The 13,873-nt window shown below is 41.9% G+C and overlaps 1 protein-coding gene across 1 annotated transcript in view; it reads right to left on the bottom strand.

Annotated features, from left to right (window-relative positions):
- LOC134355430 (S-adenosylhomocysteine hydrolase-like protein 1) overlaps nucleotides 1-13,873 on the bottom strand; it is a 94,105-nt gene that overhangs the window by 12,551 nt on the left and 67,681 nt on the right. The window contains exons 7-12 of the mRNA XM_063065295.1: nucleotides 11,812-11,918; nucleotides 11,161-11,277; nucleotides 9,761-9,824; nucleotides 4,696-4,784; nucleotides 1,738-1,808; nucleotides 551-645 (exon numbers count right to left, since the gene is read on the bottom strand). Of these exons, the coding sequence (XP_062921365.1) occupies nucleotides 551-645; nucleotides 1,738-1,808; nucleotides 4,696-4,784; nucleotides 9,761-9,824; nucleotides 11,161-11,277; nucleotides 11,812-11,918 (543 nt within the window). The remainder of the gene's footprint in view (nucleotides 1-550; nucleotides 646-1,737; nucleotides 1,809-4,695; nucleotides 4,785-9,760; nucleotides 9,825-11,160; nucleotides 11,278-11,811; nucleotides 11,919-13,873) is intronic.

Here is a 13,873-nt window from a genome sequence, read left to right as displayed (position 1 = left end):
TTTGGAGCTGTTCAATTAGTAACAAAATTAATTCATATTTTGTTCAATATTTTCCCATTTTAGTAAACTCTTTCGAACCTTTACAAACAAATGTAGCATATGGTAACTTGTTTTTAGGCTTCTGAAAAAGTTATTAAAGTATTGAACCGTGACATAGAAGGGGCCACAGAATAACCATAAAAAGATGGACTTTGCTGTTTAGGAACTATTTATTTAAATCACCATTTCCAGCACACTTTAACCACGTCATGGATGGTCCAAAGCCAGGCTGCAAGAGGAAGGGGCTAGCAACCCCATCCCATAAAAATAGTGCTACAGAAACGCCAACAGATGCTCTGGAGGCTTCATCTGTGATACGGGAGAGATCTTTGATAGGCTAAACCTAGAGACAGCTTGAGGGACTGGTCAGGACAGAGCACTCTGGCGAGTTGCTCTCAGTGGCCAATTATCCAGTAGGGGTGATGAGTTAAGTATGGTAGTCTTGCACACTTGCTTTGAAAGTTCAGGTTTCTTTCTTCATCTTTTAGTTTTGTGATAAGCATTTCCTTACCACGTCAATTTCTGTGTTGGAATGACCCATATTGCAGACAATGCAACCATTTTTCATTCTGTCAAGTAGCTCTCTGGTAACAACGTTCTTGTTACCTAGAAAGGGAAAAGATTGATTTCAAAATACTGTACAACTATATGCAGAGACAAGAAATTGCAGATGCTGCAATAGGCAGCAGCAAACAATTCGCTGTAAGAACTAAGCAGATCAAGCAGCATCTGAGGAGGGGAAGGAAATGTTGAAGTTTTCAGTCAAAATCCTGCATCAGAACAGAAAGGAGGGAAGATGGCCAGCAGAGGAGAGGGGAATAGTGAGACAGGAGACAGAGAGAATGGGTGGACTAAGTCCAAAGTGATTGGTGGATTAGTGGCAGGATCCCACCTGTAGTGTTCTGACCTGAAACATCAACAATTCTTTGCCCCTTTCTCCCCCCACCCCATCTACAGATGCTGGTCGACCCATTGAGTACCTCCAGATTTAAATGCTATTATACTTCAAACTAAAATTTAAGATACAAAGCAATTTGTACAAGTTTGTCCAATCATGGCAGGTTGTACAAGAGAAAACACATCAAATTAATTTGTGATGATATAAAAGTGGTTGACAGGTCAATTTGCCTACAAGTGCCATTAATCATGACAAGAGCAAAAAGTGCCTAAGATGTTTCAGTTTCAGCAGCATAACAGAAAACATTATGTAAGAAGTGAAAACTAAAAAATAAAATGACATTATTCTGTTTTTTCAAATTTCTCATTTGATCTTTTATGCCTTTTGACAGAAGGATGTCTCCACTGGAATTGTTTCAATGGACCTAAACCAAAATCCCAATTTTATTCAAATTTACCAGAAATCAAATATAGGAGTCTCTCAATTTCAGCATTTAAACACAACATTTAGTATTAATAAAAGTAATATTAGACACATCCTGCCACAACTTCAAATATTACAAACTTTACATTGTATGTAGTAATACACACAAAATGCTGGAGGAACTCACAGGCCAGGCAGCGTCGATGGAAAAGAGCAAACAGTCGACGTTTCAGGCCAAGACCCTTCATCAGAACTTCGAGATTTTTAAGCATTCCTTATCGTATGCCTTTCCCATTTGAATGGAATATTGACAATCACCCAAACTGTTAATTAAGATATTATCTATGCTGAAAAAGACACGTGTATCCCTCCAGTACCTGTGCAGGTAATGATCAGATCTCCTTGTCGTATGACTTCAGTCAGTTTCATCACACGAAACCCATCCATACTAGATAAGAAAACACATTTTGATGATGAAAATGCATTCAGTGTCTTGGTTTGACTGCTTTTGACACAAGGATAACTACTTATGGACCCATCTGTTCCAACAAACCTTGTGAAGACTCATTATACTAACTGCAAAGTGAGAAAGCTTAGCTTCCTCCAGTATAATGAGCACAAGGGCAGCAAGTGCAGTCAGACATCTGGTTTCAACTCTGCCATTGGGTGCTGTCTATATAGACTTCAAACATTGACAAACTGTGACACCCTCTGGTGCTCTGGCTTCCAAAAATGCATGGACTGATAGGTTAAATTGCCCCTAGTTTGAAGGGGAGTGGGGAGGATCTGGGAGGAGTTGATGATAATGTTGGAATATGGGCAGAATTTAAAGCATGGGATTTAATACAGGATTAGCACAAGTGCACGGTTGATGGTCAGCATGGACTCAGTGGGCATGTTTCTGTACTAGATCTCTCAGTGACTCCAGGATTCTACCAGTCACCTGTCAGATGATTTAACATCATTGTGGAGCAAACTTATACGTTCGTAAGTCAGAGCAGACAGATTGTTTCCAATTATTCTACTTCATATAAATTCAAGAGATTATCAATGCAATTTTGCCAGAGAAAAGTGATAATGATTCTTGTTTTGTTTAGTGATTCAGTGATAGTTTAATGATTTAGGATGGTATGGTAGTATAGTGGTTAGTGCAATCACTTTACAGCGCCAGTCACCGCGAATCTGGTTTCAATTCCTCCTACTGTCTGTAAGGGGTTTATACATTCTCCGTGACTGTGTGGGTTTCCTCTGACTGCGTTCACTTCCTCCCACATCCCAAAGACATATAAGGTTAAGGTTAGTAAGTTGTGGGCATTCTATGTTGGCACTGGAATCATGGCACCACTTACGGGCTGTCCCCAGCACGATCCTCAGACTGTGTTGGTCATTGACGCAAACAACACACTTCCTGTACGTTTCAACGTACATGTGACAAATAAAGCTAATCTTTATATTTACTTTCCTCTTGATGGGAGGCAATTCCCTCCTTTCCTCCCACAGTCACCAGTTCCTAATGGGGTGCAATGCAACCAATCACAAATGCCTCCAGCACACAGGCCAAGTGATTATAGGTCACATGGTCTCTAAGGTCAGTCACTTCTCACCATAACCCTCTCCTCAAAAATGGTGACAGAGAATCATAAACAGGAAAACAATCGATGGGGAAATTCCTCACACCTCCCTCCCCACCCAGGGGAACTGCAGATGAAGACCAAAGGTTAAAGGCAGAGACAAGGATTTGCAACATGGATAAAGAATCCAAAAGGAAACCCAAGTTACATTGCAGTGTTTACACAAGTACGTGATTGGCTGCAAGAGAATTTGAGTTCTGTGCATTTCTTCCCCCAGTGGGAAAGAAAGTGTGGTCTAGTTTACTTCTGCCCTTGATGTACATCACAAGCCCCATTTTTTCATCCTCACACTATATCCAAAAGCTCAAAATAATGACCATCAGTGCTCTGCTTTCTCAGCTGCAGAGCAAACACAAGCCAAGTATCATCTCAGAGATGGAAGTTGTCTTGGAGGTCCTTTCACTTCTGAGAGCAGGCAGAAGATCCTCTGTGTTAAATTAGTGGGTCTTGCAATTCATACATTTTATTTAGCACGTAAGTAGCTAACTTCGTACACAAGTTGCTGCCATCAGGAAGAAAGGACAGGAGCCTCAGGACTCTCACCACTAGGTTCAGGAACAGTTGTTACCCCTCAACCATCATGCACTTGAACCAGAGGGAAAAACTTCACTTGCCGAAACACTGAAATGTTCCTACAACCAATGGACTCGCTTTCACGAATCTATCTCATGTTCTCAATACTTATTGTTCATTTATTATTATTATTTCTTTCTTATTGTATTTGCACAGTTTGTTGCCTTCTCCACTCTGGTTCAATGGCCAAGTTGGACAGCCTTTCATTGATAGTTATGGTTATTATTCTACAGACTTATTGAGCATGCCCACAAGAAATTGAATCTCAGGGTTGTATATAGTGATATACAAGTACTTTGATAATAAATTTACTTTCAACTTTGAAGAGTTCAAATTTGTGTGATGTTATTTTATACAGAACATAAAGCATCTTAAGTCGATCCTACTGGTAGTACCAGATGGCAAGAGATTCTGTAGAAACCAGAAATCCAGAGTAACACACACAAGATGCTGGAGGAACTCGGAAGGTCAGGCAACATCTCTGGAAAGTTATAAAGAGTCGACTTTTGGGCCAATACCCCTTATCAGGACCCAAAACATTGGCTATTTATTCCTTTCCAGAAATACTAAAGCACCAACTTTGGACATGGACAAGATAGTCTTCAGCTTTGATGTGGTTTGGTCTCACTGCCTACCGGCATTAAATAGTTAGCTGAATACACTCAAAAACACCACGAATCCAAATGAAAATAATAGTAACATAATAAATTCAGCTTTTTCATGGCAAAGTTCATTAAGACTTTGAAATACATTTCCCACGAGTTTTAGAATAAAAATGCTTGCTGTTATTAATGGTTAATGTAGATACAGATAAAAAGTACTGAAGTTCCAAATACTTGAGCCCCACAATGATTTTCTAATTTAAATGCAGATATGTAATCCAAGATAACCTTTACCAGTAATGCTAAATTAAATGTTCAACATAAAATATAACATTTCTCAGGAAAACAAAGCAAAAAGTGGTATAAATGGTACAATACAAGACAAAACATTTGTACCAGCAGATACGTGTTACCAAAACAATCACTTTTATCTTAAAGACTGCAGAAACCACAACTCCTCTGTCTCCCTACATCCCCCAGCCAAGATACTAAAGATGGGACCAGGAGCTACAATGAAAAGTCAACTTACCAAGCTTGCAGAGCACAAATTGGATCAATCTCTGTCACGTACACTATAGCACCAAGAGCCTTCAGAGCTGCACAGCAGCCTTTGCCAACCTATGAAAACATTAAAAATACTATTATCTTTTCTTCATGTAGACTTTATTTTGACCATGAGTTTTTACCCTTGATTTACACCAAATGGCTTCAAAAAAGAAAACTTAGTCATTGTTAAAGAACAGAAAAGGTTTAAAAATGTGAAATGAAACATAAATTGCTTGAGTGTTGCAATTGGCTGACCAATGTCAATATAAATCCCAATGCAATTTGAGTCCATCTAGAGGAGTATACAAAATGCTGGAGGAACTCAGCAGGCCATGCAGCACTAAGGAGAGGAATAAACAATTGACATTTCAGGCCAAGGTCTTGGCTCAAACCACAACTGTTCATTCCTCTCCACAGATGCTGCCTGACCTGCTGAGTAGCTCCAGCAATTTTTTGCTGGATTTCCAGCATCCGCAGAATCTCGTGTTAATGCAGTCAGTCAAGGATTGTCACAACAACTCTTCCCAACATCCGCCAATAGTCCTTGCTGCAATGCTTCCACTTTATCGATAATTGCACTCCAGCACAGATCTTGTTGGTCTACAGAACAAGCAGGAACACAAGTCAGCCTTCCTCACTATGACTCCAAAATAATCGGGGTCACACCAGCTCTGCTTGCATACTCGTCTGCTCTTAGGTGAGCTCCAAACCATCATGACTCTCTACTGAAAGAAGATGGGTCTCATATGAAGCATTCAGAAGAAAGAGGCCCAGGGCCAATATGATTCCGCTCCAACATCACTGTATTTTAACCTCCACCAATCAAGATGAAGGATGAAACTCTGGTCGTGGAACTTATCATGCATGTCAGGAGCAAACACCAAGACAGAGATGGTGAAATTTGTGTCAGTGAAGTATTCCACTCTTTAGCCAAGGTATTTTTAAAGATCAGGATCCCAATCCCATTGCCTACTCATACTTTACCAACATGCAGTGAGCTCCTGCCTCCAATGTGAAATGGAGACATGGACAATTTACAGTAGGCAAATCAAGGAGAGGTACCAACAAAATTGTCCAAAGTCTACTGGTAGGACAGGCAAACTTTGACAATGTTCTTTTTTTGATCTATTCAATATACATAATTGATTTACTTGTTAATTTATTATTATGCTTTATTTTATTTATTATTTTTTCTCTCTCTCTCTCTCTCTGCTAGATTATGTATTGCACTGAACTGCTGCTGCTAATTTCACATCACATGTCGGTGATAATAAACCTGATTCTGATTCTGAAGTGAATCCAACATTAAGCCCCATTAACGCAAACACAAGGAAATCTGCAGATGTTGGAATTTCAAGCAACACACATCAAAGTTGCTGGTGAACGCAGCAGGCCAGGCAGCATCTCTAGGAAGAGGTACAGTCGACGTTTCGGGCCAAGACCATTCGTCAGGACCAACTGAAAGAAGACCTAGTAAGAGATTTGAAAGTGGGAGGGAGAGGGGGAGATCCAAAATGATAGGAGAAGACAGGAGGGGGAGGGATGGAGCCAAGAGATGGACAGTTGATTAGCAAAAGGGATATGAGAGGATCATGGGACAGGAGGCCTAGGGAGAAAGGGGGGGAAACCCAGAGGATGGGCAAGGGGTATAATGAGAAGGACAGAGGAAGAAAAAGGGGAGAGAGACGAAGAATGTGTGCATATAAATAAAGAACGGATGGGGTACAAGGGGGAGGTGGGGCATTAGCGGAAGTTTGAGAATGTTCATGCCATCATTATTTATTTATATACACATATTCTTTCTCACTCTCTCTCTCTCCTTTTTCTCCCTCTGTCCCTCTCACTATCCCCTTGCCCATCCTCTGGGCTTCCCTCTCCCCCTTTTCTTTCTCCCGAGGCCTCCTGTCCCATGATCCTCTTATATCCCTTTTGCCAATCACCTGTCCAGCTCTTGGCTCCATCCCTCCCCCTCCTGTCTTCTCCTATCATTTTGGATCTCCCCCTCCCCCTTTCAAATCTCTTACTAGCTTTTCTTTCAGTTAGTCCTGACGAAGGGTCTCGGCCCGAAACGTCGACTGTACCACTTCCTAGAGATGCTGCCTGGCCTGCTGCGTTCACCAGCAACTTTGATGTGTGTTGCGTAAGCCCCATTAAGTTCTGTTTTTGTGGTAGTGTCTATGGATCCTGTGCAGGACTCTTTATCCACCTCAGAACTTTAGCTCAAGCAACTCATCCTCAACCCTTGGGAACTACCCAAGTAGTGTGAATACAGAAGGCTCAGCCAAGTGGTCTATCCCAGAGTTTGTGTTGCACCAGATAACCTTCCACCTCCCTTCATCCTGACGTATGCAGAATCCTCTACTATTCATCTACTACTTTTATTTTATTTCGAGACACAGCGCAGAACATGCCCTTTCAGCCTAACAAGCCACTCTGCCTAGCAATCCACCCATTTAACCCTAGCCTAATCACAGGACAATTTACAATGACCAATTAAACTACTAACCAGTGCGTCTTTGGACCATGGGAGCAGCTCAAGGAAACTTACGCTCCCATTACAGACACCAGGATGAAGACAAGCTGGTATTTCTAATTTTAAAAAATGTAACAGAGTTTCACACTCTAAACACTAACCCATTTCTTGAACTAAATGTATATTCTTTATTTCTTATGATCTGATTTTACCAAATTCAGAGTTACTAATATTACTTTTTCTTCCTCTAAGATGTAAAACCAGTAGCAAAACTCTTGCCACCATGTTAAAGTTCTCTGTGTAATCACTCTCTACTGCTGGTGACCTGACTAGTTTGCTACGGCCAACGACAAATCATTTTCACTAAAGTATCTATCATTCTAACCCATCTAGAAATGGACAAGGATGTTACACAAGTGCTCTCCAGATAAATTAGGGTACACAGAAGTGGAAAATGTCTCTTCCACAAGAGAAATATTCGATCGTTATGCGCTGTTCAAAGTTTTAAAAGGTTCATTTACTACCAAAGTATACACCTCTGAAATGTTTCTTCTCCAGGTAGCCACAAAACCAAGAAAGAAAAGAGCGGCTGCATGATCATCAAGCCCCAAATCCCTCCCCCCACACAAAAAACGAACAAAAATGGAGCAGGCACATTGACCCCCAAATCCCCCTCTCCTGCATACAAAAAAAACTGAGAAAGATTGGTTGAAAAACGCAGAATACAAAAAAACCATAAGACTGAAAAACAGTCTACAGTCCAAGTCCACATCCAAAATGCAGAAAATCTGGGCAAATTTCTCCCTCTCTGTAGCAGGGCGACCTCACCAGCAATAAAAAGGCTGTCTCCCCTCTCCGGCAGGGGGGCATATCTCACCAGTGGTAAAAGGGCCGTCTCCTCTCTCCGGCAGTGGGGTTATCTCACCAGTGGTAAAAAGGCTGTCTCCCCTCTCCGGCAGGGGGGATATCTCACCAGTGGTAAAAAGGCTGTCTCTCCTCTCCAGCAGGGGGGGATATCTCACCAGTGGTAAAAGGGCTGTCTCCCCTCTCTGGCAGGGGGGATATCTCACCAGTGGTAAAAAGGCTGTCTCCCCTCTCCGGCAGGGGGGATATCTCACCAGTGGTAAAAAGGCTGTCTCCCCTCTCCGGCAGGGGGGATATCTCACCAGTGGTAAAAGGGCTGTCTCCCCTCTCCGGCAGGGGGGATATCTCACCAGTGGTAAAAGGGCTGTCTCCCCTCTCCGGCAGGGGGGATATCTCACCAGTGGTAAAAAGGCTGTTTCCCCTCTCCGGCAGGGGGGATATCCCACCAGTGGTAAAAGGGCTGTCTCCTCTCTCCAGCAGGGGGGTGATCTCACTAGCGATAAAAAAACTGTTTCCCCTTTCTAGCAGCAGAGTGATCCACCATCAACAAGAAGGCAGACAGCAAGTGTCTCAATCTCCCTCGCCGCTTTAATTTGTGAAATGGAGTCATACAACGGCTCGCAGCCTTCTTGCTACGAGGCTCTTGCACGCTGCTTCTGCCTCCTGGAATCCCCTCAGAGACTGCAGAGTGCTGAAACACCAAAACGATCTCCAAAGTGCAAATCACAAGCTCCAACAGGTCCAGAATCATATTCAAGATGAAAAACAAACATAAAAGAAATGAAATGTATGGTTTCATGATCTATCCAGATGTGTATTGAAGGAGCACTGTACACAGGCGCCATTTTGACCAAAAGATGTGCTGTATGACAAGGGCGATCATGGTCTTTCCATGACCATGATTGTCCTCGGCAAATTTTTCTACAGAAGTGGTTTGCCATTGCCTTCTTCTGGGTAGAGTCTTTACAAGAAGGGTGACCCCAGCCACTATCAATACTCTTCAGAGACTGTCTCACTGGCATCATTATTCACATAACCAGGACTTGTGATATACACCGGCTGCTCATACGACCGTCCACCACCTGCTCCCATGATCCTCATCGGGGGGGGGGGGGGCCAAGCAGGTGCTACACCTTGCCCAAGGCTGATCTGCAGGCTAGTGGAGGGAAGGAGTGCCTTACACCTCCTTTGGTAGAAATGTATCTTCACCCCCGCCACCCAAGAGAAATATTAGGTATTGCTAAAGCCTCCTCATTTGCAAGGTGGTATCGAAAATGAGGCAGACTGAGTAAGCATCAAATTCTTCACGCACATTTTTAACAAAATAACTAATCAGGTAATTTCACTATCACACTTGCAGAAGTACAGGGAAATGTAATACATAAATTTGTTTTTGTTTAATACTTCTGTAAAAACTGGTCACTTTTACTACCAGGAAATAATCATTCATAATATTATATTGTTGAGAAGATAATTCTCTTTGCATTCATGAGAAGTGGATCCAACAACAGTGACACAATCTCGATCAACACTCAGGCAGTAATGAGTTTCAGAATGGCTTATGAGTAAGACATTTACTGGTGTTTGTGCATGGTTACTGACTTGGAATAAACTGGAATGAAATATTCAAGGTTCAAGTCACAAACTCATAGGTAAATAAAAGATCTTTTGTGCAAAAAGTTTCTACTTGAGGTCGTTGTTGTGACATTACCTCTCCATATCCACAGACAATAACTTGCTTTCCACCAAACATGACATCGGTTGTTCGCTTCAACCTAGAACGGAACACGAGATTTACTGATTATAAGTTTTACAAGAAGAGCAAAGCTAACGTAATCAAAATAAGATTGATAAGTCTACTTTAAGTCTTAAGGACTAAAACAAGGATAAGTAACTATCCTTACAGAAGGATTCATTGATACTGCAAAACACATATTGAACCAGGAGCTTGAGTAGCTCTTCTTGGAAAGATATTCTTGGATACCCTAACCCTAAAGATACTCCATGGATGTATTAATGGTAAACATGCAATGGTTGCTTAGCTGAGGCATCAACAGCAAGATCCTCTCAACTGCAGCAGGGAAGCCTGAGACTTGAGGTCTGGTCCTTGCTACAATTGAGCCTATACATCTATACATACTTCTGGTAAGATGGCGGAGCGTGCAAACAAAGCAGCTTCTTGGGGGCCAACCAAAGGTGCCTTTTGCTTTTAAAAATATGTTTACCATCCAAAGATAATTCTACTTCACGAACATTGGGTACTGCAGGGGTACTCCATCAGTGAGCTGCTCATTGATCAGAGGAACCGGTTTGGGTACAGAGGAGCTACATGGCTGCAGAGCATGTTGAAGCCCACTACTCGGAAGCATCGGTGTTGGTGCAGTATAACTATGGGAGATTGTCTTGGACATTTCACTTGCAATCACAAGACTCTGTGGACAAAGATTATGCGAGTTGCCACAGGCCTGTTACCCTTGTCTTGTGGAGGGACAGTCAACATAGGAGCTGTGTAGCTTCAGTTATAGTGACAATTAGGCCTTAAACCTCAGGCTTGCCTGCTACTGCAGACCCACAGAAATGCCATAGCATGCTTGAGCTCAGCTGGGGCCTGAGCTCATCAATCGGTGCTGCCCTCCTGTGTTCGAGCAGTGTAATGACAGGCTGGATTGTGCGCAACTGTACACTGCTGGGAGAATGTACCATCCATTGGTGAACATTGTCCCTCAGGGTCTTTGGACGATACAAGTTTTATTTCCTCAAGTGAATATGCTTCTTTACTAGATATTTTGAATTATGTTACTCATTATTTTTGAATGTTTGCTTGTTATTTTGAATGTTTTACACCCTGGCCCCAGAACTCTGTCACGTTCAGCTGTATCTATGCATGGTTTGAATGATAATTAAACTTGATTTGATTTGATTTTACATCCTGTATACGAAAGAGTGAAATACGTGTGCTACAACCTCATAAGAGTAGTTAAAATTGGCAAAATTTTGCATTGTGCATCAATTTGTAAGATATAAGCAATTGCTAATGAAATTTAGGAAGCAGTTTCTCCAAATTGTACCAGTAAAATGCAAGATATCCAAACAAAATTGTTACAACCTTACCCATCTAAGATGGATTCTCTGCAGCAGTAGAGATTATCAAACTTCTGTTTGGTAACAGAATCATTTACATTCATGGCTGGGACACAAAGCTTGCCTGCTTTGGACAACTGATATAATCTGCAATTAATAAGACAAAAAAAAAATTTAATTCAAGACCATGTTTCTAACTTACAATGCATGCTAGTAGTATAATGTTAACATGAAAGCACGTCCTGGACTGACACCTAATTAAATTGTGCAACACAGCTTATGTATTTTCACTACTCTGAAGCTGCTACAGGTCTCTTGTCTGGTGGAGCACACCCCTGCAAATTCAAGTTTTATTTATTAAAGATTAACTCTATTTGTCATGTGCACTTCAAGCATATAGTGAAATGAGTCATTTGTGTCAAATCAAATCAGCGCGGATGGTGCTGGGCAGCCCCACAAGTGGCACCATGTTTCCACTGCCAACCAAGTTAGTTGTGGGCATGCTAACTCCAACCAGTACCTCTTGGAATACCAGAGGAAACAAGAGCACCCGGAAGTCACCCATGTGCTCATGGAGATAGCACGCAAACTCCGTAAAGTCCGTGGTGGGAACTGAACTACATTCTTACAGGTCTCTGCTGTGTCACCCAAATTGAATGTTTTTATCTCAGTTATTCCCACCTGTGAACGCCTGTTACACTTTCCTCTACAATCCCTCTGATCTTCTTAAACACATTGGGATATTTCTTATACACCCAGTGAGTCAAATCTCCACCATCATCCAGAATCTAGAAGGAAGCAAAAAGAGAGAAAAAACACCATCAGCTTTGCCAATAATCTGGTACACTGACAACATATTTAATCATCTTAACTTCACCAACCCCCCACTAGCCCAAGTAATGCAAGCCACAAGGCAAAACCACTTAAGCTTTCACACTAGATATATAACCTTGACAGCGATTCCCATTGCATTACAATTACTACCTTCTCCCTCTCGTGGAAGAATCTAAAACTAGAATTCTCCAAAATAGGTGATTGCCATTCAAAGTTCAAAGTAAATCAGAGTACATATATGTCACCATAAATTACCATGAGATTAATTTTCTTGCAGGCATTCACAGTAGAACAAAGAAATACAACAGAATCATTGGGGAAAAAGATCATACACAGAGAATGAAAAACAACCAATTTGCAAAAGAAGACAACCTGTTCAAATACAACAAAAAACAAAGAGTAAATAAATAATATAGAGAACTTCAGTTGTAGATTCTCTGAAAGTGAGTCCATTGGTTGTAGAATCAGTTCAGTGTTGAGGTGACTGAAGTTATCCATGGTGGTTCAGGAGCCTGATGGTTGAGGGGTAATAACTGTTCCTGAATCTGATAGTGTGAGACCTCCTTCTGATGACAGCAGCGAGAAGACAGCATGATTTCCTGAATGGTGGGGGTCCTTGAAGATGGATGTTGCTGTGCTCAATGGTGGGGAGGGCTTTTGTACATTTGCTGGCTCTGGTTGGACTTACTGAGGTGACAGATTCAGTGAGGATTGAATTAACAGGTACAAGGAACAAGGTGCTCCCTAGTGAAAATTTGAATGATAGCAGCCGGGTCTCTACGAGTAATGAAAGCCAGAGATACCATGGCTCTGTATGAGAATGCAGTCAGTAAAAATGTCAACTGTAATCAGGAACACAAGAGATTCTACAGATGCTGGAAATCCAGAATGAACACACACACAAAGCTCGAGGAAGTCAGCAAGTCAGGCAGCATCTATGGAAACGAATGGGGCAATGTTTCGAGGCAAGACCCTTCTTCAGGACCTCGAAGGAAGAGGGACGATGCCAGAATACTTCATACTTTATTGTCGCCAAACAATTGACACTAGAATGTACAATCATCACAGTGATATTTGATTCTGCGCTTTCCGCTCCCTGGATTACAAATATTAAATATTTAAAATAGTAAAAATTTGTAAATATTAAAATTTTAAATTATAAATCATAAATAGAAAATACAAAAATGGAAAGTAAGGTAGTGCAAAAAAACCGGGAGGAAGGTCTGGATATTTGGAGGGTACGGCCCAGATCTGGGTCAGGATCCATTCAGCAGTCTTATCACAGTTGGAAAGAGGCTGTTCCCAAATCTTGCCATATGAGTCTTCAAGCTCCTGAGCCTCCTCCCGGAGGGAAGAGGGACGAAAAGTGTGTTGGCTGGGTGGGTCGTGTCCTTGATTATCCTAGCAGCACTGCTCCGACAGCGTGCAGTGTAAAGTGAGTCCATGGACGAAAGATTGGTTTGTGTGATGTGCTGCACCGTGTTCACGATCTTCTGCAGCTTCTTTCGGTCTTGGACAGGACAACTTCCATACCAGGTTGTGATGCACCCTAGAAGAATGCTTTCTACAGTGCATCTATAAAAATTAGTGAGGGTTTTAGGGACAGGCCAAATTTCTTCAATTTTCTCAGGAAGTAAAGGCGCTGGTGGGCCTTCTAGGCAGTGAACTCTGCTTGGTTGGACCAAGTCAGGTCATTTGTGATATTGACCCCGAGGAACTTAAAGCTTTTGACCTGTTCCACTTGCACACCACCGATGTAAATTGGGTCGTGCTGTCCACTACTCCTTCTGAAGTCAACAACCAATTCTTTCGTCTTGCTGACGTTGAGGGATGGGTTATTGTCTTCGCACCATGCCAGCAGGTTCTTAATTTCCTCTCTGTACTCAAACTCATCATTACCCGAGATACG

The sequence above is a fragment of the Mobula hypostoma genome, chromosome 13 (assembly GCF_963921235.1).
Source record: "Mobula hypostoma chromosome 13, sMobHyp1.1, whole genome shotgun sequence".
Taxonomy (NCBI): Eukaryota; Metazoa; Chordata; class Chondrichthyes; order Myliobatiformes; family Myliobatidae; genus Mobula; species Mobula hypostoma.
The sequence above is the reverse complement of the archived record's forward strand: the minus strand, read 5'-3'. Positions and strand labels throughout refer to the sequence as shown.